The following is a 24,781-nucleotide window of genomic DNA, read 5'->3' as shown; positions in this document are numbered from 1 at the left end:
AAGGAAGGCAGCTAAGGGAAACGTGGTCCTAGCGGGCAGGGGACATAGCGACAAAGAGTATAAATACAGCAATTCCTCAGAACAGAGTTTCTCCATTCTGAATGTTGGTAGGAAATGTATTTTGTTGAGTAACTGTGCCCACCTACACATTTTTCTATACACTTACTTACACAGAGATTTTTATATATGCTTGCATAGGAAGACAAGTAACACAGATTTGATGAGATTAGTGCAATTTGGCCACTAACAAGGAAAGCTCAGTCATCTCAGAAACAGCCTATGATTTGCCCCATCACCTTTCCAGGGACTGAAACGATGCTGAGCAGCCTGTGACAGAATGCCCAGCACAGGCTGAGCAGCCTGTGACCCAATCCTTCTTCTTGCTCTTCTTGAAGGTGGGTTTGATTTCTGCCTTTTCTGAAGGAACATCCCTGACCACTCTGGCCTTTCCAAGATGCTTGAGAGAGGTCCCACGATGACACTGGCAAGCTCCACCAGCACCTCTCTGCCCCTTCCCACACCAAAAGCCTTCTCAGCATCCCACACTTCCCGAGGAGTGCCTGGGACACAGCACACCTGCCCAGGTCCTCTGGGCCTGTTCGGAAGAGAACCAGAAGAGATTTCTTCTGGCCAGGCCCATGACCTCAATGACTTCTTTGTGCAATTCACAGGGTGGCACCTCTGATGCACTCACAGGATGCCCACGGTAACAGGAAGAGGAGGACTGGGTCTAAAAAGCAGGTTATGAAAGCAAAGCATGTGAGTGCCATGGTGTCACTGTGTGAGAGCTCCAGAAATCATAGAAGGAGTGCTCCAGTACGTTGGGGCCCACAGAACTGTATCTAGGACAACCATGAAGTGACTCCTGCAGAGGACAGAAATACCCTAGCAAAGGTTCAGCTGCCTTCTAAAGAAAGACCTTCCAGTTTGTAAGCCTTGCAGAGAGAAGCGGGTGGCACACAGCCCGGTACCAGTAGTAGGATGTGGCCACCAGCAGGAAACACTCAGTGCATGTCAAAGGTGCGAGAAATGGCACTAACGCCGCTGTGATCAGAGATGGTGCTGTCCCCAGTCACAAAGCTGGCTAGCAGCTGGGACAGGGTGGTGGAGCTGTAGCAGGAATCCAGGGGGGACAAATTCCCCAGGAAGAAGTCCATAGGGTTGATCGGATACTGGTTTGCCACCAGGAGCACAATGACGAGCGTGTTCACAACCCCAGTCATGGGGCAGGACATGAGAGAGACGAGGAAGAGATTTGTTGAAGGGTTGGGGACATTCCCCGTTTGCAGTAGGGGAAACTCCACCGGTGATGTCTGATTTTCCCATTGACGTTTCTCCATGGAAGGCTAAGGTCCTTCTTGTCCCCTCTGATCTCGATTTAGGACACCTATGAGGAAGAACATTTGTTTCTTTGTTACTTGCTTAAAGAAATCGTGAAGGAAGTTCAGAGCAGGGAAAGAGGGAGGTGTGTGTGCCTGTGAGTGTATTCATGTTTCCTAAATGGTCTCTGTGCTTTGTGAAAGGGTGAAATGCCTTATTCGGGAGGGCAATGCCACTCATGGAGCAGCACCCTTCTGACTGCAGAGGTGAGGGGCTCCTCACACCTGACGCTTCCATGGTGTGTGATGAGAGGGACAGGCCAGAAAGGCAGGGGAGGGGGATGCAGCAGACAGGGGCAGTTGCAATGAGCCTGTCCAAAGGCAGGGAGATGAATGTAGCTGGGACGGTGGGGGGTGTTCCCGGAGAGGCACAAGGAAACGTCAGGGCTCGGTGAGGTGTCCACGCCTGAGCTGGCCTCACGCACTCCTCACACACACAGGGCTGTTCAGAGACAGGAGCCCTTCCCTTGCACACGCACCGGCAGAGCACTGCAGCACTCACAGTGTCCCCCCGGCCTCCTGCTGCCATTCCCAGCGGCTGGCAGGCACCTCAGCCCTGCGCTGTGCCGCCCTGCTCCGCACTCCTCTGAGATGCCCCACAGCACGAGGCGTGGACACAGGGACCCGTTCAAGGAAGCACATCCCGGGGCTGCATTCGGGTGGTTTCCCAGGGGACGTCACTCTCAACGTGAAGTCCCCTCAAGACACTGTCTGTCCCACAGACCTCCATGGCACCCCCAGGGGTAGATGATAGCATTTGGGCTCACTCGGATTCGTATTACAACACGCACACGATGTGCATGCTTACATCTCGTCTGTACAGTGCAAAGGTGGACTTCTGACCTCGTCATTCGGTGCCCCTCCATGGAGGGACAACCAACCTCTCTGAGCTGGGGTGAGAGGCCAGTGCTGGAAGTGGAGGTTGTTACTGGCTGGTCGGTGACAATTGCCCTGGGGCAGCTTCCGCAGGGTGCCCAGCGCACACGGGCACAGCCCCTGCTCTGCTGGTCCTTTATGTCTCTGCCAGGAGCCTGGCTGTGCAAGGACACTGTGGTGTCCCCCCGCCCTGCACCCTCACACACTTTCCAGGTTCAGCTGGTGGTTCCCTCCCTGGGACTCTTTCCAGCCCAGCCCAGCTCTCCCCCAGCTCTCCCCACCTCCCCGCTCTCACTCCAGCCCAGCCCAGCGGAGAAGCCCGCTCTGGGCAGGCCCTGCAGAAGGAAATGGAGGAAAGGGCGGGCAGTGACAGTGTCTCTCTGGCGGGCATGCTCAGGATGTCCTGACGCCCGGCAGCCCGCAGCCCCCGGGCCAGGCCCGCTCCCAGCACAGCACAGAGTCCTGGCCCTGGGGCTCCCCAGGCAGCTCCTGCTGCCCCAGTGACAGGACAGCCTGCCCCAAGCTGGCACCTGCAGCAAACGCTTTCTCTTTCTGTGCCTCCCTGCTCTTCTCCCGGGACATCCCGTCTCCCCACAGAGCCTTTCCCCAGGTGAACACGTCTGCGCTGGCCTGGCCGGCCATTCCTGCACCCTCTCCCCAGGCTCCCCACAGCCCCCGAGCTGGGGGTGCTGCTCTGCAGAGCACGTGGGCTCTGGTGCCCAGGGCCATGGGGGGACTCTGTTGGGCTCTGCTGGTCAAGCTGGGAGCAGACCCAGCTGATGGTGGTCACAGCTGCTGACCGCCTCCCACACAAGCTCTTATGTGGCCATGGAGGGTGCCCAGAGGTACCCTGCCTTATTCCAATGCTCTGAGATGTGTTTGGGTGCCGCACTGGATCCAGCCTATGAAAGTGCACTGAGGGTAAAACGAATCACTCGCCAGACTCCTTTTCCTGTGCCTGCTGTGGCCCCTGGGGTAGCAGAGCTCTCGTTTGCTGGTTCACAAAAAATTTAGGATATTATCTCTGAGAGGCACCACGATGGACAGGCTCGTGTTCAGTGGCCTCCAGTCACTGCTGACTCCCTGGCACATGCTGTCCCTGCAGATCCCTGTGCTCTCCTGGCAGCTCCCAAGTCCCTCCAGAAAAACATTCACCTGCCATCAGCCCTGTCACATGCTGTAGAGCCCCAGGAAGGTTAATTGGAGACCATTCGTCATCTGCATGGGCGCTGGCCACCAACAAGCCAAACCTGAACCAGCCCTAAGTCCCTAGAAGGCCATACTGGGACCCTCACCTCATCACACTGAGCCCATGGAGATACAAGCAAAGCAAGGAGTCTCTTCAGAGTCTATTCCTTGGGCAGGTTCTTGAGAGAAACCTTGGAAGAAGACCTGAGCCTTCAGGCACTGTACCAAGGAGATCCCTTTCATGGCTGAACTGCTGTTCTGGAGGCCAGCTCTGTCACAGAAGTGCCCATTGCCTGTCCCTGCCTGCGGTCACAGGACTGCCACACCACAGGGCTGTGACCAAGCTGCCAGAGCACTCAGGCCTTGCACCAACACAAGGGCTCAGGAGGAGAGTGTGGAAATGGAAAAAGAGCAGCTCCAGAAAGACCAAGCAGCAGTGCTACCTGGTGCTCCCTGGCTGTTTTTCCTCTCTACCTCTTCGCCTAGGTTCTTAACTTGCAGATTAACAAATATCTCAGAGGAAGGATCTCAGACAAAAAAGTTACTACAGGGTCCTTAATTTTGTTTAAATGCACAGAGAGCACGATACTTCATTTACATAGTTTGTAAAAGGTAGACAGTGAATTAGAAGTGGGATGAATAATAACATTTCATTGTGCACAACATTATCACAACAAAAACAAAGAAACCCCAGCCCCACACCCCACCACCAAAAACTTTTGAAGGCAGGCTGGGGCTGTAATGAGTTACATTATCAATGCTATGCAGAGGAAAACAGGCAGTTTGTGGCTTCTGAAAAACATCCAGTCATGATTTTCCTCAGTGCGTCCTTGAGCTCCTGGTTCCTCATGCTGTAGATGAGGGGGTTCACTGCTGGAGGCACCACCGAGTACAGCACTGCCACCACCAGATCCAGGGATGTGGAGGAGATGGAGGGGGGCTTCAGGTAGGCAAACCCTGCAGTGCTGACAAAGAGGGAGACCACGGCCAGGTGAGGGAGGCACATGGAAAAGGCTTTGTGCCGTCCCTGCTCAGAGGGGATCCTCAGCACGGCCCTGAAGATCTCCACGTAGGACACCACAATGAAAACAAAACACCCGAACACTAAACAGCCACTAACCACGAGAAGCCCAAACTCCCTGAGGTAGGAGTGTGAGCAGGAGAGCTTGAGGATCTGGGGGATTTCACAGAAGAACTGGTCCACAGCATTGCCGTGGCAGAGGGGTAGTGACAATGTATTGGCCGTGTGCAGGAGAGCATTGAGAAACCCACTGGTCCAGGCAGCTGCTGCCATGTGGACACAAGCTCTGCTGCCCAGCAGGGTCCCGTAGTGCAGGGGTTGGCAGATGGCAACGTAGCGGTCGTAGGCCATGACAGTGAGAAGACACACTTCTGCTGAGATAAAAAAGACAAAGAAAAAGAGCTGTGCAGCACATCCTGTGTAGGAGATGTCCCTGGTGTCCCAGAGGGAATTGGCCATGGCTTTGGGAAGAGTGGTGGAGATGGAGCCCAGGTCGAGGAGGGAGAGGTTGAGGAGGAAGAAGTACATGGGGGTGTGCAGGCGGTGGTCGCAGGCTATGGCGGTGATGATGAGGCCGTTGCCCAGGAGGGCAGCCAGGTAGATGCCCAGGAAGAGCCAGAAGTGCAAGAGCTGCAGCTCCCGCGTGTCTGCGAAGGCCAGGAGGAGGAACTGGGTGATGGAGCTGCCGTTGGACATTTGCTGTTTCTTGGCATAGGGGTACTGTTCAAAACTGGAATAGACAAGGAAAAAGTATGACAGACTTCTGCAAGCAAAGCCACTCCATTTTTCATAGAAATCCACCCCCCGCCCCAAAATTGAAATGCATTTCCTTCTCTGGTTTGTGCTGGCTGAGTGTGCTGTGAGGAGCAGGACCTCTGTCCATGGCCAAGGAGCCAGCTTTTCTCTGCTGCAGTGGGTACCTGGCAGCTGGTTTGTGACAGCTCCGATGTTCCCAAGGGATGTCAGATGTCATCCGCCCTTAATGGAAAAGATCAGTATCTGCACTCATGACTCTCAAGAGCGTGGGCTGCAGAAGAGAGGCTTAGCGTTTCCTTATAAGAATTTTGTCTCTGTTTTTTATTTTCCACCATCACGTCTGGTGAGTGTTCTTTTTAGGGGTAGAAATGCTCATTTCTATGACTGAAAATGTGAAGAGTCTTGAGACAGGACAGGCAAAAGGGCTCAGCTCTCTGTGGCTTAGTGCAGTCAGGTGAGCTGCAGTGTCCATCAGTCTGTTACCCAGCTGCCCTCCTCTTTCCCTTGTGCTGCCTCAAAGATGACTTCACACACAAATTACTCATTAAAAGAAACCAAACCAAACCACTGGGCTCTGATGAAAGCAGGGGAGCACTGTTGCAGAGGGCAGGTCTGCACACTCTTCTCTTTCCCACCCCAGAGGTGGAGTTGTGATGGAGAAGGACACCGTCCCTCACAAGAGAAGCAAAGGACTCTGAGCGGAGAGTACTGACCTCCAAGGGAAAGCTCAGCCCTCCCTAGGATCCTGCAGGAGAGCTGTGCCTTTCTGGAGGGCAGCTCGCAAGCCCAGCAGGACAGGCAAAGCGGAGGGTCAGGGGTCCTGAAGATGGGATGTCCTAAAGGGAGAGTCAGCTCATTGCCCAGCAGACAATGCCCAGAAGACATCCACAGTGAAGGACCGAATGAGAGCTGCCTTAATGGAGCCTACCCCAGTGCTTGTTTGCAGCTTCCTCCCACCCCCTGCCCAGGTCTCTGCTGCCTGGAGCTGTCCCTGCCGAGAGCTGGTTCCCTGTCCCCACCTCTCCTCCCTGTCGGTGCTCACAGACCCCATCCCACCCGCTGTGTGCTCAGCTCTGCCCTGCAGACCCCTCCCAGCAGCAGGGCACTGCGCAATGTCTTCTCTGTCCATGCAGGCTCTGATGGGATCATCAGACCAACCCTGATGAGCCTGGAGAAGTTGTACTGATGCTGTCTGTAAGCCACGGTGTGTTGATTTCTCATACTCCCTATTTTATTCACCTCCAAGAGTAACAGATTTGGAAATTCAGTGCCTCCTCTTGATATGAGACATTAATTTCTATGTCCCATTGCCCACCCAGGCAACCCAGAGTAGAAGATAGAAAGAACAGGACACTTGCTTTTCAGGTAGCCCCTGCCTTGCTGTGCTTCTTCAAAAGTCTTCTGGGAAAGTCCTGTAGTGATCTGAAGATGTGAGCAGGGCTGACGCAGGCAGCACCCTCTGGACAGCAGAAGGACCCTGCCCTGCTGGGGCTCGCTCCTTCCACCCACAGCTTCTCCCCACAGCGCCGTGGGGAGCTCCCCGGGCAGGCTGAGTGCTGAGCCTGGCAGGCGGCAGAGTCCCTGCCCCAGCACACAGCCCCTGGGGTGCAGGGACCCTGCTCGCAAGGACAGCCCTGGGCACCCCTGCCTGCACACCCCTGCAGTCCCCCCCAGCAGAAGGCAGCCCTCATGCCCTGTCCCTCTGACCGTGCAGCAGGGAAGCCCTGCTCTGGAGCACCTCCTCCTCCTCTACATTACAGAAACTGAGTGAGTCCTCCTGACAGAACCAATAAAATGTCAGATGTACCAGTTTTCGGAGATCCCTCCAGAAACTGAAGCTGCATTGCCCCGCACCCAGAGACTTACCACGTAGAGGGCTGTGAAGATTCTCCCCCAGTGAGCTCTCAGCATCCTCCCACTCCCATCTGCCTTTAAGCTCTCTCAGCCTTGCAGGTCTCCCCTCGGTGCCTGCAGGCAGTGCCCCCAGCCCTGCTCCTGGGCAGAGCTGTCTCTCTGCAGCGCTGCCCGCTTGCCAGGAGCTCCCTCCATCCCAGGAGCCCAGCCCAGCTCAGCAGCAGAGGACCAGCCCAAGGCACCACTTGCTCTGCCCCCTCGGGGCTCCCTCCACGTGTCCCTGCGCCTCCAGGGAACCTGCTGGGAACAGCCTGAAGCCATCACTCATGATCCCTCCCTCAGCTGCGGAGAGACACTTCTTTCCAGCAGGGGCATTTCTCCCATCTGAAGAAGAGTCAGCTCCAGGAATCACCTTTTCATTGGCCCATCTGTAGACAGGACACCCGGACAGGGGCTGGGAAGGACCTCATTTAGCAGTGCCGAGGGAAGGGATTCAGCCCCCATTCCATGCTTGTGGCCCTGGGGCTAGCAGTGGGCTCAGCTGCCCCCCACGCACAGCACAAGCCCACAGGAGGTGGGATTCCTCTGGCCTCAGCTCAGGTGTGCACACAGCAGACACCTGCATGTCAGCTCCTTCTCTCAGCTCCCTGCTAATTAATGGAGATGGAGGCCAGGGCTGACGTGGTCACATGCAAAGACCTGGGGACATTTGGAGTGCCAGAGGTGGTCCAAGATACCTGGAGCTAGCTGCAAGCTCTAGTGGAGCAATGCTGAGAGACAGGGCAGCATCTGGGGGCACCTTCTTGGAGGCTGGAGGTGAATCTCTTTGGCCAGTGGAAATGGCATCAGATGCCCACATTTAGGATGATGGAGCCTGTCTCTCTTCTTTATGTTCTGGGCAGCCTACGCAGGGATTCATCTGATGGAGTCATGTACCACAGGGAGAGCTCAGTTCCTCTCTGTCTTTCCCATCCGCCAGGTTGACTAGATCTCCATTGACTCTAATGGCGGTGGTGTCCTGAACATTCTCGCATTGCCCAATCCACTTCAGGGCAGTTATTCCATGTAAGGCCAGTTACAGGCCTGTCATGGTAGGTGAGGTGCCAAGGCTCTCACATACAGCGACATGCAGTTGGCAGGGACAGCGATGGTCCTACACAGGAAAGCCATCCCCATGCAGAGCGAGGGTGTGACAGACACCCAGGCAGCATTGCGACAGATCCAGGGCCTTTGGGCCAGAAACTGATTGCCACCCCTGCAGCGTGGCAAGGTCCGTCCCTTCTCTCTCCAGTAGAGGTAGGGCACTCCATGAAGAGGAAGCCCATCACACCAGGGTCACCACGCGTGTTCCTACACCTTCAGACTTCTGGTTTTTCTCTCCACCAACCTTCACTCACCCCCTGGAGAACACAGTCAAGGACCAGACCAACAGTTGTCACAGTGGGCCTCTCAGGAGCACCTTGTCATTCCTGTCAGCTTCACCTCCACCAAGGGTCCTCGGGGACAGCAGAGACCCCACTGACAGCAAACCCATGTCTTGCCAGGGCTGCCCTTCCCAGCCCTGGTCCTCTCTGCCCTTGGGGACAGCAGGGTTTGCTCACTCTCTTGGCACCCGGGTTCAGCTTTACGTTTCCACCTGCTCTCCACCCCAGCATGTCTCTGCTGTGAAGCAAAGCCTTTGCACGCACGGGGACTTGGACACTTGGTCCCAGGTTTGCCCAAGACAAGTGAGAGCTTGGCCTGGGGCTGCACCTGCAGTGCTACAGCCCAAATGTGCACTGATGGCCTCAGCCAGGGGCACAGCCAGGACGAGCTGGAGCCTCTGCTTTTTGACATGCATGGAGGAAGTGCCATGGCATGGTGGGACAAGTGACACAGCTTGGGGTGCTGCAACGGATGGGTACCGGCTTTTCAGGAGAGACAGGCTGGAAGGATCAGGAGTGGGGTTCCCTCAAAGTGAAGAAGTTGTTTGAATGTGTGGAGCTTGAATGGCTTTGGCATTTTCTGGAAGGGGAACACAGCAGGATGCAAACAGTCCAGGCGGTTTATGTCTGGGGAACCACTTCTCAGCACAGCTGCCAGATGGGTCAACAAGGGTAATCCAAACGCGGATTTGAGACTCACAAGCAGTACAGAGCTTGTCAGGGACGTGAAGGTCGATGTAAGCCTTGGCTGTTGTGACCCTGAAATAGTGGGGTCCCAGCTCCCGAGGGGTTTGCGGAAGGAGAGTTAAAGACTGCACATGGTGGACATCGAGGAGAAGACTTTGGCCTGTTCTGGGGACTTTTCGTGGGGATCCAACGGTCAGCAGCACCGCAGGGCAGCAGAGCTCGGTGCAGCTGGTCTTCAAGGACAGCATCCTCCAAGCTCGGCGATGGTCCATATCAAAACTCCGTTGAAACTTGAATGGGATTTCAAGGGCACCACCATGAGCTGTGACTACTTCAGGGATAGGTCAAGAAGAATATGTGTGGCCACTGCTCCACTGAGTAAAGCAGGTGTGGATGGAGCTGAGATACTTGATGTCCTCTGTGCCTCAGTCTTCACCAGCAAGGTCTCCCAGGCCTCTGTGCCTCGAGGCAGGACTCTGGAGGGGAACAGTCAGGGCTGGATAGGAATCAAGTCCTGGCTTGCTTGAGCAACCTCAAATGTTACCAGTCCATGAGAATGGAGGGGCTGCATCCAAGGGTGCTGAGAGAGCAAGATGATGTCAGAGCGAGGCCAGTCTCCATCATCTTTGACAGGTCATGGAGACTGGGGGGACTCCCTGACGACTGGCAAAAGCAAAAGTTGCATGCCTGTTTCAAAGAGTCCCAGAGGATGAACTGGGGAGGGAAAGGCTGGTTAGCTTCGCTTTGGATGAATAACATGTCCCAGAGGTTGTTCTGGATTGCATTTCTGGGGCGGACGAGCCCCTCCAGGTGACACAGCTTCGGGACTCCCTGGATGTCTTGCAGCTCTGCAGAATAATTTCTTCATTCAAAGCGTTGGGAAGAAATGTATTTTGGAAATGGCTGTAGAAATCTACATTTCCATAGAGGGAGAGAAAGGGTCGTCGTCTTGCTTGTCCATGGCCATGTCCATGGCCTATGACAAAAATCAGGAGAATTTATAGACCAACCTCAAAGTTCTGAAAATGAAGACTTCTCAACAATCATTACACAGACCTCTTCTCTGTACATGTTTCAACTTTTGCCTAACATCTTCTTTCAGGGATTGATGCAGCTGCCAGCACAGAGGTGGCCACTGCCTCCAAGATACATGGGGGTAGCTGAAGCCCTTCCGTGGGACAGGGAAATGTGACCCAGGACCTACAGGAGCCTTTCTGAAGCAGGAGCTGGTGGCCAGGCAGAGAAGGCCAAGGCACCTCGGTTGAGACACCTCATTTCTCTCTCTGGACTAGAAAGGGACCTCTCAGCAATTGCACTCGAGGTGTCCAACATTAGAGATCACTCTCATCCCTCTCTTCACCTGCAGTGAAGTCATATGTAATTTACCTGCAGGCAATGAAAACTGAGTGGGTCTAGATGCTGCAGAGTCTACTTGAAGATGCTCCTGTAACCATTACAGGTTCAGATTTATGCCGATTTCCATGTTCAGAAGAAAGCTTTTCATTCGCTTTGCCTCTTTGCTTCTCCCTGTGGCTCGAGGGAGTTTGTGACTCCAGTGTGTGACTGACGGGGTGCAAAGAGCAAATATGGGCAGAGTCAGGGGCAGGGAGTGCTTTGAGGTGTCTTGGGATGTGTGCTGGAGACAATAATGTGTTTTCCTTGGTGTATGGTCATCCACAGTGGGAAGTGGACTTCAGTGGAGGTAACATGGACTTGATACACAGCTGAGGAATGTCTTTTGGGTTTTTAATGAACTGTGCTTGACTTTGGTTCTGCTTGTTGGCAATTAAGAAACACCTTTCTGTGCCTGTGTGCAGGTCGTTCTCCAAGTAAAGCGGGTGGGAATTGGTGCCAATGGGCTGAAACACGCAGCTACAGACTGTAGTGGAGAAAGGTCTGATTTGAACAAGGCTGCTCTAAATCTCAGGTGGGTGATGGGAGAAATGGGGGGGGTTGGGGTAGGGACAAACACTTCCCATGGAGTGTCTGACATAAAGGGCCTTGGCTTCCCTGTATGTCCATACTCAATTAGGAGATGCTCAGGACCAGTATCAATTGGGACTGCTGATATCCCTTAATGTGGAAGCAGAAAAAGGAAGAAAAGTTGAAAAAGAAGAAGTCCTTTCTTATTGTGATTTTTTATAAAAATCTTTTTACTTTGACAACCCTTCTGAAATCTCTCTAATTAACCACATAAGAACTGAGGAATTAAGGAAAATTGTGCCCAGAGACTTGGCTTGTTAGGGAATTTTGCATGTTCAGGAGCCCTCTTGTGCCAAGCTCCTGAACTGCAGATACTGAAAGCAGATTGAACAAGGCTCTCGAGATCTAAAAGTCAGCACCAAGCCTTCAAGTTTCTGAGGGTGTTAGCGGGCCCCACTGAGGGCCATCACTGAAGAGACCATGGAGGGAACGACCAGACAAGGTGACTGTCCCTGGGGGCTGGTGAAGCAGGAACTCAGAGGCCCTGGATACAGGTAGAAAAATGAACGTGTAAGTGGCTGTGAAAGGCCTTGATGTGTTTCCTTAAGGAGGATGGCCAAGCCCTGAGCCCAGTGCCCTAGGAACGGGGATTCTTCCCTCATGGGTGTCTCAGGGCGTTTTCTGGGGGCAGTGAGATGCGAGGGTTTGCGATGCTGAGTGCAGGTCAGTGGTAGGACCCCTCCCAGGCTCTACCAAGGGTGAGCAGGCAAGAAAGCACAGGGGCTGTATGGAACTGGTGTCCTCCCGTGGGCCTCAGCGGAAGAGACAACAGCCATAGCCAAGAGGACATGGACCTCAGTTCTGTTGGGGGTCCCAGCCCTACCAAAGTCCTCAGCCATGCCCACCACAGACTCTTTTACACTGTCCTATGGCTGTGCCAGTGACCCTGCAGATTTCAACCACCCTCCTGATCCCCTGACTCCCTCTGACCCCATCATGTCCCAAACTTTCCCAATTACTCTCTGTCCTCACTGACTATTTCTTCAAACACAAAGCTGTGGTTTTCTGAGGATTTGCCAATGTCTGTGAGTTCCCCACAACCCATCCGACTACTTCCAAAGCCCTATTGTTCCTCTAGCACCCAAGACGACCTACCCCAGACTTGCTTGAATCCACGATTTCTCTTCATATCCCAGCACTGAAACGCACATCCTCTTGCTTCTGCGTCCTTCAAAGTCAACACTCAACCTTCTCCACCTCAGCATGACAGCCCCCCCACACCCCGCTGCTATTTCAGGCCTTGGTCCTGCCTTTAACACACTCACTGCCACACACGCACCGCTATCGCCCTGCACGCCCACGTGTCTCACAAAGCCTTCCCTCTTCCCCTGCAGTGATGGGACCTCACACCAGGAGGTCTGTGTATCCTCCACACTCATGGATGTTTCCTGAGGTCCATCAAAGTTTGGGGAGTGAAGGAGGAAAAGAGAGCAAGGTCAGCTCCTGGGGCATGACCGAGGATGGCCGCCCCCAGCAGCAGGCGTTCCCCGTCTCTAGGCTGAGGCATGCACACAGCATCATAGAAATGTCTCTGTCACCCCTGATTTGCACGAGGGCCTTCCCTCCTGACACCTTCCCAGGACAAACCTCCTCCTCTTCCCCACCCACAGACACCCACTGCTTTCCATTTGGGGCTCAGATGTGGTTTCACAATTTGCTAAAGCCATCAGGCATCACTTTGCTTCTCACTGACATCCCCCACCCTCTCTCCCAGACCTACCCAGGGCCAATCCCTGCTGCTCGGGGCCACTCATCTTCAGAAGAGGCCTTGAGCTTCCTGGTGCTTATTAACTACCTTCCTGTCTCCATCTAGAGCTCATGGCAAACTTTTTTGTCTATAGCAGGGACTTTATGACCATCACTTCTGAAACGGTTGTCTTCTTACGATCTTCTGTGCAGAAAGAAGAGTCACGGAAAAGCATCAAACACACCAAAAGGGGTGCCAAGTGAAGTGCCAGTAAGAACCAGTGAGCAACAGCCAGGGCTGTGGCTTGCTGGCAAGGAGTCTGTCCTGAGAAGGGGATCCAGCCTCTGCCACCTGGGGACACAGAAGGTGGCTCTTGCAAGATCTCCCTTCATCTGAACCGCCCTGGGTATGTCACTGAGGGTGCAGTGTCATGACTTACATGGCAAATACTGACTCAGTTGGCACTGCCCGGTGTTGCTACCACAGATACAGGGTGTTCTGTTCCAGACGTTTATGCTGAGGCAGAATAATGTTTATTTTTGGTAAATAATGATACTCTTGGGGAAATAGAAAAAAAAAAAACACGCACCTGAAGAATTATTGTAAGATTATTGACAGAAGCCCCAGCAGATTTGATTCTCAAGAAATGGGACGCCAGAGCCCAAGGGAAGGATGCTTTCGACTCTTTCCTTGCATTTGGGAAACTGAAATATGCTCCCCTCTCCCCAACTTCCTGTCCTCAGTGAGCTGTGTGAGAAACTCTGCCAACTAGGTCTGAACTCACAGTCGCGTCAAGTAGTTTATGTCTAACTTCAGCCAATGTTGTCCCAACAGCTCAGGATCTGAGCTTCCATTTGAGTCCAAATAATTTCAGGCCACACTACCTGCAGCCTCCCTCTGAGGGTGGCTGTTGTGTGACACAACTCTCCTGGATCTCCAGGCAGGACGGGCAAAAATTTGATGCCTGAACCATACTGGAAATGTGAATGCAGCAGGCTGTATTCAGAAATCAACCTTCCCACAGGACCAGCTAATAAAACATCCCACAGGCTGTGGGACTTTCTCTTTACTGACAGAGAGTTTGTGAGTCCAGGCGATACAGCTTCATCTATTTTTTCCTCTCTCTTTGTAACTTGTCTCTCAGCATTTCTGGATTTAAGCTGCTTTGCCACTTTGAAACACTCTCTTTGAAATATTCTGGTTTTTTTTTAACCCAAATGTATATGCAGCACAGAAGTGGGTTTCCATGTATGGAGCAGCTTTGCACACCGCGTGCTCCAAGAGGGGAAATATCTCAACCTGCAATGGGAAATGGGTGAAGCTGTAGGGGATAAATGTGCTGCTTCAGAGTGTATTTGGTATGCATACAATACAAAAAGGTTGTGAAGGTGAATGTGCATGAAAGAAACAGGAAAACTGCCCACCCAATGGAGATTTGCTGAAGGGAGATGGAACAGTACATAGCATGAGGTGATACAAGTGTGATCAGAGAAGACTCTCGATGGGACGGCTGTGCGAAGGAGCACCCTGACTTCACCCGGCTGAGAAAATAGAGACTGGGCAGTGTGCTGAAGTGACGAGGAGAAGTGTCCTGGCACTGGAAAAGAGCGTGGATGAGAGAAGGTTGGAGAGACTTGGGTTGCAGAGATTTGAAGTAGTCCTTTCATGATCTGAGCAGGCTGAGCTTTGGACCTGAGGAAAAATAAGGAATCTCTCAAGGGTATTTTGGAATTAGTGATACTATCACTGATGACAGTAACAGGACAGTGCTGTAAGGGAATTCTTTCTTATTCTCGGTGATGATGAAATACAGGTCTTAAATTTCATTCCCAACTGTCATTCTTACTTGACAAAACAGCTGGATGTTTCCCAGTAGCTCACCTCCAGCATAAATTTTTTAGAACAATGTGTTTTCTCTCACTGCTAACGCTTTGTTATCATTTAAAGATTACCCCTCTTACACAGAATTGCCCTTACATCATCCCTCCTCCATATTTTTTCTCCGTATTTTGTGGAGGAGGGGGAGGTGGAATAGGGGGGGGTGTTTTGGTTTTAGCAAAGAAGACCAAGGGACATATCCCAGCGTATTGGGAAGGTACAAAGGAAGGCAAAACTTCCATGTGGGGTACCCTGACCCAGCCCCTTTACCTGCATTTCCAGTCTCTCAAGTGCTAACTCTGCAGCAGGGATCGAGGAAGCTCTGAGCTCCCTTCACCTGCCCTGCATGTCCGCATGGAACATGAACCTCACCTCCTCAAAGAGTTGGTGTGGATTCTCTGCAGAGCCTAAAGCACCACACAGGCCAGGGGACAGGCCAGGCATCAGAAGAGGACTCACTCTTCTCTGCACATAAAGCTCAGGTGTTCCCAGGAATGTCAGGGGGCATGGCATGCCGATCCCTGGTTTCCAGGAGCCGGTCAAGTGCCTCCTTTCTGTTTCTGTAATGGTGGCTTCGACGCCTGGCTCATGCTGACATCCATTGTAACTCCATGCCCTTCTCCCCAGGACTCTCCTCAGCCACTCAGGTCCCAGCCTGTCCTGATGCACGGGGTTATTCTGCCCCCAGTGCAGACCTTGACCCCTTGACCTCCAGGAGGTTTCTGTTGGCCAAATCCACAAGTGTGTCAAGGTCCCTCCAGGGTGAAACTCCAACACATCAGCATTTGAGGTTTGTGGGCAGTGCCTCAAGCAAGATAAGAATATGGGGAACTGCAGGACACTACAGGGAAAGAAAGAAAATGATGTGCTGAATGGAATTGCTACCCAAGGTGGAAAATACCACAGAAACTATTTCAGAAATGCCATCAGAGGTCACAAAACAAGAACTGCATGGCCATGGGGAAAGAATTAAGAGGGTAGGATGTTCTTTTTGGAGGGCATTACAACAGTAAGAGAGGAGATCTTGGGTAGGCTGAAATAAAAACAGAAGCAAAGGATGTGGTCAGGGCTGTTTGGGGGCACCTGTGAAGCAGCCCTCTGCCTGATATGCATCACTGCTCTGGTCAGGGAGAACCTGAGAGCTTTGCCTAATTTGAAACCATGAAGAGGAAGGAAGGACAGCATCATTGAGGCTGGAATGGACCTCGGGAGGTGTCTGCACCAACCTCCTGCTCAAAGCAGGGTCAGACCAGATGACTCAGGGCTTTATCCAAACATGTCGTGGTCACTTTCTGGGATAGAGCCGATGCACACTCCCTGGGAAACAGCTTCCAGCATTTGACTATCCTCCTGTTGGAAAACTTTCTGCCTGTATGCAGCCTGACCCTCTCTTGTTTCAGCCCATTGCCTCTTGGCCTTGTGTCTTCTGTCACGGACATGAGCCTGACTCAGCCTTCCTGAAACAGTGCAACGCTGCTGCATGTTCCCCCCAAGATCTTCCTTCCTCCAGGCTGGACAAGCCCAGCTCCCTCAGCCTCTCCTCACAGGCACAGTGCTCCAGCCCTGACCATCTTGGAGGCCCTTTGCTAAACCTCTTCCAGTCTGGAAATCTGGACACGGTAACCTGCATCATCCCTTCCCTCCATCTCCTGGCCGTGCTCCTGGTCGTCCAGCCCAGGGCGCTGCTGTCCTCCCTTGTGCCAGGGCACACGGCTGCCTCCTGTCCAGCTCCCTGCCCACCAAGACCTTTCCCACAGGGCTGCTCCCAGCCAGGCAGCCCCCAGCCTGTGCCATTGCCAGGGTGAGTCCCCTGCCGGGGCAGACACTGGCATCTGTCCTTGTGGGACTTCATGAGGTTCCTGCCAATACGTGCTCTCCTCCTCCTGGAGCCCCTTCACCGAGCAGAGGCCTGGGAGACCTTTTTAGCAAAGACCCGGGCACTGAAGGCATGGAGCGCCTCAGCCTCATCTGGGTCTGCTGCTATGACCCCTCCCTCGTCACTCACCAGCGTGTTCCTTGTTCAGCCTTTTACTGCAAAGCCAGGGATTGAAGGTTTCCATTTTGCTCTTGGTGTTGCCTGCAGCCCCCATCAGCTCCAGGTGAGCTCTGGCTTTCCTAAACACATCCCCGCATGCTCAGGTCATGTTCCTGAATCCCCCCTGCACAGCCTGTCCTTGCTTCCACCTCCTGATGGCTGTGCTGGAGCTCCCACCTGTGCCTGAGCCAGTGCAGCCCCACTGCCCAGCACGTGCCCCCACATCCCCCTCAGCAGACACAGCACAGCACAGGGTACGTTTGGGGTGGGGAAACGCTCCCCACCACAAGTCCCCGTGCCAGACCTCAGGGTCCATCCCCACCAGCCCTCCTCCTTTTGCAGCCCACCAGTGCCCAGCCCCAGCCGTGGCCCACGCAAGGCTTTGCAGAGAGCCCCACTCTGGGCTCTGCCAGGTCTGGGCAAGAAGAGAGCCTGGGGCAGGGCTGGCTCTTCCCCCAACACAGGTACCAAGACCAACAGGAGGGAGGAGGTGGCCACAGAGCAAAACCACCCGTAAACTGGGATGAGTGGCCAGTGCTGGAAATGGCCAAGGGAAGAGGCTGGGGTGGGGGTGTCATAAATGCCCTGGGGCACCTTCTCGCTCTGTCCATGCCACCAAGGGCACAGAGCAGCCTCCTCTCTCCTGCACCCGCCTGTCTCAGTTCCCTGCCAGCTCCCCAGCCCAGCCCAGCAGAACAGTCCAGCCTGGGCTGGTCCCACGGCAGTGCCCACCGCAGGGTGCTGCAGAGCTCTGGGCACTCACCCCACGGCCCCAGCCCCTCTGAGGGGCACAGCAGCTGCTGCGGGGCAGAGAGGGGTCTCAACCTCCCCATCAGCCCCAGGGATGGAGGCTCCCCATGCCATGAGGAAATGGAGGTCAGTGAAACCGAAGAGCTCCTGGTCTTGGGTGCAGGAGATCCCCAGCCCAGGCTGCCTCTGGAGCTCCATGCCAGCCCCTCTCCCCAGGCCAGCACCAGAGTCCTGGTCAGGGGACAGAGCAGCCTGCCCCGAGTGGGTGCCTGCAGAAAGACCTTTCTCTTTCTCAGGGATTCCTCCCTGCAGCACAGAAATGCTCCCTTGCTCTTCTCCCTGGATGTCCCTTGCCCCAGGTGAGCATGTCCATGCTGGCCTGGCCAGCCTGTCTTTGTTCCCACCCCGTGCTCTCCACAGGGCCCTGAGCTGGCAGTGCTGCTCTGGAAAGACCAGGTCCTGCTGTCGTCCATGGCCATGGCTCCAGGGAAGCAGCAGCCCCATGTGAAGGTGGCAGCAAGGATGTGTCCACTGAGGCAGCGAGGGGCAGCCCCGAGGTCCACAAGTGTCTGCTCCTCCATGTGGCAGGGGGGCCCGTGACTCCTGTACCCCTCCTGTGTGCTGGGGCTGCACCCCCATCTCCAGAGGAGATGGAAGAGATGGGAACAGAGACAAAACATTTTCTGCTGCAGTCTTTATTCCCAGCTCCTTTACCTACACAGGGAGCCTGGCTCCATATATACATGAGGTGTTTTGGGTACGAAAACACTGATGGGGGTGGGTAAGAATAACATTATTTAAGTGGAAGTAATATATGAAGTATAAGACACAAAGAATAAAAGAGGACACATGATCCAAAGAACATCTGAGCTTTTCCTGAGGATGATGGACACCTTATTGACGCTGCAGTAGTTTGTCTTCAAATAGTTTCAACAGGGCGTCGTTGAGCTCCTTGTTCCTCATGCTGTAGATGAGGGGGTTCAGTGCTTGAGACACCACAGTGTACAGCACTGCCACCACCAGATCCAGGGATGGGGAGGACACGGAGGGGGGCTTCAGGTGGGCAAACATGATGGTGCTGACAAAGAGGGAGACGACGGCCAGGTGAGGGAGGCAAGTGGAAAAGGCTTTGTGCCGTCCCTGCTCAGAGGGGATCCTCAGCACAGCCCTGAAAATCTGCACGTAGGACAGCACAATGAAAACAAAACATCTCAAAAATAAGAAAGCACTAAATGTGACGAGACCAACCTCCCTGAGGTAGGAGTGTGAGCAGGAGAGCTTGAGGATCTGGGGGATTTCACAGAAGAACTGGTCCACAGCATTGCTGTGGCAGAGGGGTAGTGACAATGTATTGGCCGTGTGCAGGAGAGCATTGAGAAACCCACTGGCCCAGGTAGCTGCTGCCATGTGGACACAAGCTCTGCTGCCCAGGAGGGTCCCGTAGTGCAGGGGTTGGCAGATGGCAACGTAGCGGTCGTAGGTCATGACAGTGAGAAGAGAATACTCTGCACCAAACAAGAAGAATACAAAGAAGACCTGTGCAGCACATCCTGCGTAGGAGATGTCCCTGGTGTCCCAGAGGGAATTGGCCATGGCTTTGGGAACAGTGGTGGAGATGGAGCCCAGGTCGAGGAGGGAGAGGTTGAGGAGGAAGAAGTACATGGGGGTGTGCAGGCGGTGGTCGCAGGCTATGGCGGTGATGATGAGGCCGTTGCCCAGCAGGGCAGCCAGGTAGATGCCCAGGAAGAGCCAGAAGTGCAAGAGCTGCAGCTCCCGCGTGTCTGCGAAGGCCAGGAGGAGGAACTGGGTGATGGAGCTGCCGTTGGACATTTGGTCCCTCTGGGCACGGGGACCTGTTGGAGGAGGAAAACTCAAGAAGTTAGGGGAGACTTCCCTGAGCAAAATCCAAGCCATTTCCCACAGCCCCTGCCCCTGCTGCACACCCCCCCTTTGCATTTTCCAGGAATCCTTCCTCAGCTGCGGGGCTGGAGCTCTGGTGGGTGCTGGCTGAATGTGGCGTGAGGAGCAGGGCCTCTGCCCGCTGGCTGCCGAGGAGTCAGCCCTGCTCTGCAGCAGTGGGTTCCTGGGAAGGGTGGGGGCAGGGGCCAGTGCTGGCGTTTGACTTGGTCAGATGGAACCGCTCCTAACGCAGAAGGGCCTGTCAGCACCTGCACTCCCCGTGCTGAGGAGCTGAGGTGGCAGAAGGCACTGTGAGAGGCTTGGGGGTTTTGACAGCTCCCCCCATCTCCCCTGGGGAGTGTTCTTGGATGTCAGGAACCCTCAGCATTTCTGCTGCACTCAGGAGAACAGAGTGAGTCCTGCGAGGCAAGAGGATTGCCTGTGGCTCAGAGCGCAGTGAGGGGAGCTGGTCTGTCCCCCGGTCTTGTTCCCAGCTGCCTTGGGCTTGCACCTTCCTGAGATGGAGGGCGATCACATTCTTATGTTCTGTCATGCAGCCAGACACTGCTGAGAGCAGAGGGATCCAGTGCAGAGCACGAAATGTCCCACCCTTCCTCAAGGTCTCAGCACCCCACTTCTAGCCCAGGACACTCGTGGCTCATTTCACCAACCCCACAGCATCTCCTCAGCCAGAGAGTCTCTGCATTTCTCCGTGGGGCTTTCAGAGAACACAAGGGTGTTATGGGACAGCTTTGCATGCTGGCAGGCAGCTCACAGCTTGGAAGGACACCCCAAGGAGATAGCCAAGTGTCCGAATGTTGGCAGCTCAGGAAGAGACAACTGACTCACTCCCCAGCCCCACAGGCTGCGTTGCCCACAGCCCCTCGGGTTAGAGGAAAGCTGGGACACTTGTTCCCATCGACACGTCCGCATGAATGGACGAACAAGATCAGGGTGTGACTCTGCAGCTGAAATTCCCATCCCCAGGCAGTCTGGCAGCCAGAACAAGATAACGTTAAAACAGGCAAGTGGAGAAAGAAGGAAAAAGACAGCGAGGGTCTGAGCGAGGCAAGGGCCGAGGCAGCCGGGCACTCAGGACAGCGTTCCCCTCACCCAGCTGTGCAGCCACCTCCCAGGCAGTGATAATGCAGGACAGTTGCCCTCAGCCCCATTGCTGGTCAGTGGGAACTGGGGACGTGGCAGGAGGGATGCCCTTGGCCTCTTCTGCTGCTCTGCTGGACAGAGAGGTGACTCCCAGCCTAGACCCCATGGCCGGGAGGGCCGAGGGCTGTGCTGGGTGGCAGAGATGAAGGGGGTTGCTGAGGGAAGGCATCTGCACTGCAGGGGTGGCCGGGAGGTGCCCACATCTCCCCTGCAACAGGGCTTCCTTTAGCAGGTCCTTCCTTTGCTGCCCATCTCTCCTGCCTGGAGCTGTCCCTGCCAGGAGCTCTTGCTCTGGCCCCACGGCTCTTCCCTGCCAGTGCTCACAGACCCCATCTCAGCCCCTGGGTGCCCAGCGCTGCCCTGCAGCCTCTCCGTGTGCGCAGGGGGTAAAGAGCAGGTCCCACAACCCCCGATGAGACTGGAAAGGGGATGCTGGTGCTATCTGTAGCCCCCAGAGCCAGAAACTGAACACACAGACGCAGGAAAGCTCCTTATCCAAACAGACATCCCTCCTTTGACCTTCCAATTGAAAAGTGCCCTTGGAAATGTCCCACTGCCCACCCAGCCAACCAAGAGGAGAAACCTCAAAGACAGACACCTTCCCTTTCAGGGAACTCCATCTTGAAAAGTCCCCTCAGAAATGCCCAGGGCTGAGCTGGAGCTGTGAGCAAACCTGACCCAGGCAGCAGGCTCTCGACAGCAGAAGGACCCTGCCCTGCTGGGGCTCGCTCCTTCCACCCACAGCTTCTCCCCACAGCGCCGTGGGGAGCTCCCCGGGCAGGCTGAGTGCTGACCCTGGCAGGCGGCAGAGTCCCTGCCCCAGCACACAGCCCCTGGGGTGCAGGGACCCTGCTCGCAAGGACAGCCCTGGGCACCCCTGCCTGCACACCCCTGCAGTCCCCCCCAGCAGAAGGCAGCCCTCATGCCCTCTCCCTCTGACCGTGCAGCAGGGAAGCTCTACTCTGCACCATGTTCTCCTCCTCCACACCAGAGAAGGTGGGAGAGACCTCCAAAAATGTCCCATAGGCTGTGGCATGTGCCAGCTTTTGGAGATCTCTCCAGGCACTGCAGCTTCTTTGCCCTGCACCCGGAGACTTACCGTGTCAAGGGCTGTGAAGGTTTCTCCTCCCGTTCATTCTCAGCACCCTCCCAGCCCTGACTGCCTCTAACCTCTCTCTGCCTCGCTCCTCTCCCCTCGGTGCCTGCAGGCAGTGCCCCCAGCCCTGCTGCGCTTTGCAGAGGAGCTGCTCCTGGGCAGAGCTGTCTCTCTGCAGCGCTGTCCGCTTGCCATGAGCTCCCTCCATCCCAGGAGCCCAGCCCAGCTCAGCAGCAGAGGACCAGCCCAAGGCACCACTTGCTCTGCCCCCTCGGGGCTCCCTCAGGGATGTCCCTGGGGAACTGACTGTGGAACAAGCTGAAGTCATCACTGATGTTTCCTCCCTCCACTGGGCAGGGACACTTCTTTCCAGCAGGGGCATTTCACCTATCAGAGACAGAGTTAGGTCGAAGAATCACCTCTCCTTGTCCTACTATGAGACAGGACACCCAGCCAGGGAAAGGGAGGAATCTCCTGTACCTCCTCTGCCCATGCAAACCACAGGTGACATCTGAGGTGCCAGAGGTGGTCCAAGACACATGCATGTCACTGTAAGCTCTGATGGAGCATTTCAGAGGGACAGGGCAGCGCCTGGGGTCATCATTTTGGAAGCCGGTGGGGCATTCCTTTGGCCAGCTGAAGTGACAGCAGATGCTGACATTTAGGACAATGAAACCTGGTCGTTCTGTCCAGGGCAGCCTATAGAGGTATTCCTCTGCGCAGATGGGGTCATTGCCATTGGAGAGCTAAGTCTCGCTCTCTTCTCCATCAGCTGTGTTTACCACATCTCCATTGACAGTTATGGCAGGTTTCTCCTCGACACCCCCACAATGCCTAACCTACTTCAGAGCAGCTGCTCAATTTAAAGGTTACCTACATCCTGTGGTGCTACCTGAGATGCCAGGGCTCTCCAGCACAAGCGCGTGCAGCCAGCAGGGACAGCACAAGACCTGCAGGAACACCGTCCCCATTCAGAGCATGTAACCGACCCCAGCAGAACCAGACACGTTCAGTGCTTTCGTTCACGGAACTGCAGTGAAGCGAGTCCTGTACCATATCTACCCAGTAAAGTCAGTGCTTTTCCCACATCCTTTAGTCATCCCTTTGATGAGGCAACCAAGGAACAGACCAGTGATTTTCACAGTGTTCCTGTCCAGCCAAGGACACCTTTCAACAGCACCTTGTCCTTCCTGGAGATCAGCTTCACCTCCAGCACAGGCCCTCCGGGGCTGCAGAGACACCACAGGCAGCAAAGCCCTCTCCTGCCAGGGCTGCACAGTCCAGCCCTGCTTCTCTCTGCTCCTGAGGACAGCAGGGTTTGCTCTCCCTAGGGACACCTCATTTCCTCTTTACGTTGCCACCTGCCAGCCACCCCAGCATGCTCTGAAGCAAAGCTTCTGCTTGCGTGGGAGCTTGGGCACTTGGTACCAGCTTTCTTGGTTACACATCTGAGCTCGGCCCTGGTGCCGCGGCTGAGGTCCAGCACATCTCTGCTCTGACAGAAAGAACCTATAAGCAGGGAGAGGAAGGGGACGAAGTCTTATTTAACCAGCCTGAGGAAGTGTTGGGTCCAATGACCTCACGTCTTACTGGGGACTTTAACGACCCTGTGCATTGAGTTTACATGGGAAGGTTTTGGCAGTGGTGAGGGTGGCTGCAGGGGGGCTTAGGTGAGAAGCGCTCAAGAGCTGACTCCATGTCGGATAAATCCAATTTCAGCTGGCTCCAAAATGGACCAGCCACTGCCCAAAGCTGAGCCAATAAGCAATTCTGGTGGCACCTCTGTGATACCACTGAAGAAAGGATAAAAACCAGAGTGCAGCAGCTGTAAGAGAGCGGAGGGAGGCACTCTTTGTCCTCTTTGTGGCCTTTGTGTCTTGAAGCAGGACTCTGGAGGAGAAAAACCAGCAGTGGCTGTGGATCAAGTCAGGGGTTACTGGAGCAAGCTCAGATGTTAACAGTCCACAGAACTGGTGGGGCTGCATCCAAGGGTGCTGAGAGCGCCAGCTGATGTCACAGCCAGGTCACTCTGTATTGTCTTTGCAAGTTCATGGAGATCAGGGAAACTTCCCAACAACCTGGAAAAAGTATGCTGCGTGCATCTTTCCACAAGGCGCAGAGGACGAGCTGGGGATCCAGAGGCTGTTCAGCCTCACTTTGGTGAGGAGTGTGTCAGAGAGCATGTCTTTTGGATTCCATTTCTGTGAGTCCGAAAGAGAAGGTGACTGGATGAACCCAGGGCAGATCATGCCTGACCATCCTCATTGCTTTCTGAGATGGAAGGACTGCATTTCCTGGTACGGGAGGAGTGGTGGGTTTCATTTACCTGGAGTTCTTGAGGGCTTTCAACACCATTCCCCACCATATCCTTGTCTCCACGTTAGGACATTGCTGTTGGGATGGGTGGATGAGTAGATCAGTAAAAAACCAGGTGATGGCCATGCCCACTCAAATGTCCATTCAGTTCATTCAGTCCTCGACTTGGGCTCCAGGGGTTGTGATGGTCAATCAGGACAGGCAAGATGCTTGTGTTGGACTGTTGGGCGCTGAAACCAGATCAAGCTGGATCGCCACTGCGCTTGTCCCGTTCCTTAGGAGGTTCATCCCCCATTCTTTTGGGTGGCTTCTGCTGCAGTACAACTATGACATCATACAGCTACGGTATCATACCACTATGGCATACTACAACACAAATGATGGGTTATTTTCACCCCAGATTTTATCTCCTTGAGGTGCTGGGGGCATGAGAAGACAGAGGCCAGTGTCTCCCTGTGTCCCCTCCTCAGTTCCCTCACCTTATTTGGAGGTGTTGCACTCCTTAATTCATAATCTTCATGAGTCAAATTCACCTGTTCTCCACAGATGGCTACAGTACGGCTATATATCTTTGGTGATGCTTTCTAGACAGTCTTTAGCCCTCAAAAAGAGAAGCACACAATATCTGAACACTTTCCAAAAATCACGCTTGCTAGCAAAATTAACCTGAATTAAACCTGACCTATTAGGACAAAACTCAGCTGTGTATGGACTGACAGACCTGTGATGACCCCCTCTCATTTCATCCTTTTTTGCCACCCCTTGTTCAGGCTTTGGGAAGACAGGAA

The 24,781-nt window shown here is 54.4% G+C and overlaps 1 protein-coding gene across 1 annotated transcript; it reads right to left on the bottom strand.

Moving 5' to 3' along the window:
* Positions 1-4,203: 4,203 nt before the first annotated feature.
* Positions 4,204-5,160, bottom strand: LOC142076231 (olfactory receptor 14J1-like). Its single transcript, XM_075138608.1, has one exon. It carries the CDS (start codon positions 5,158-5,160, stop codon positions 4,204-4,206), a length of 957 nt encoding a protein of 318 aa, XP_074994709.1.
* Positions 5,161-24,781: the final 19,621 nt, after the last annotated feature.

Source organism: Calonectris borealis, unplaced genomic scaffold (assembly GCF_964195595.1).
Source record: "Calonectris borealis unplaced genomic scaffold, bCalBor7.hap1.2 HAP1_SCAFFOLD_35, whole genome shotgun sequence".
Taxonomy (NCBI): domain Eukaryota; kingdom Metazoa; phylum Chordata; class Aves; order Procellariiformes; family Procellariidae; genus Calonectris; species Calonectris borealis.
The sequence above is the reverse complement of the archived record's forward strand: the minus strand, read 5'-3'. Positions and strand labels throughout refer to the sequence as shown.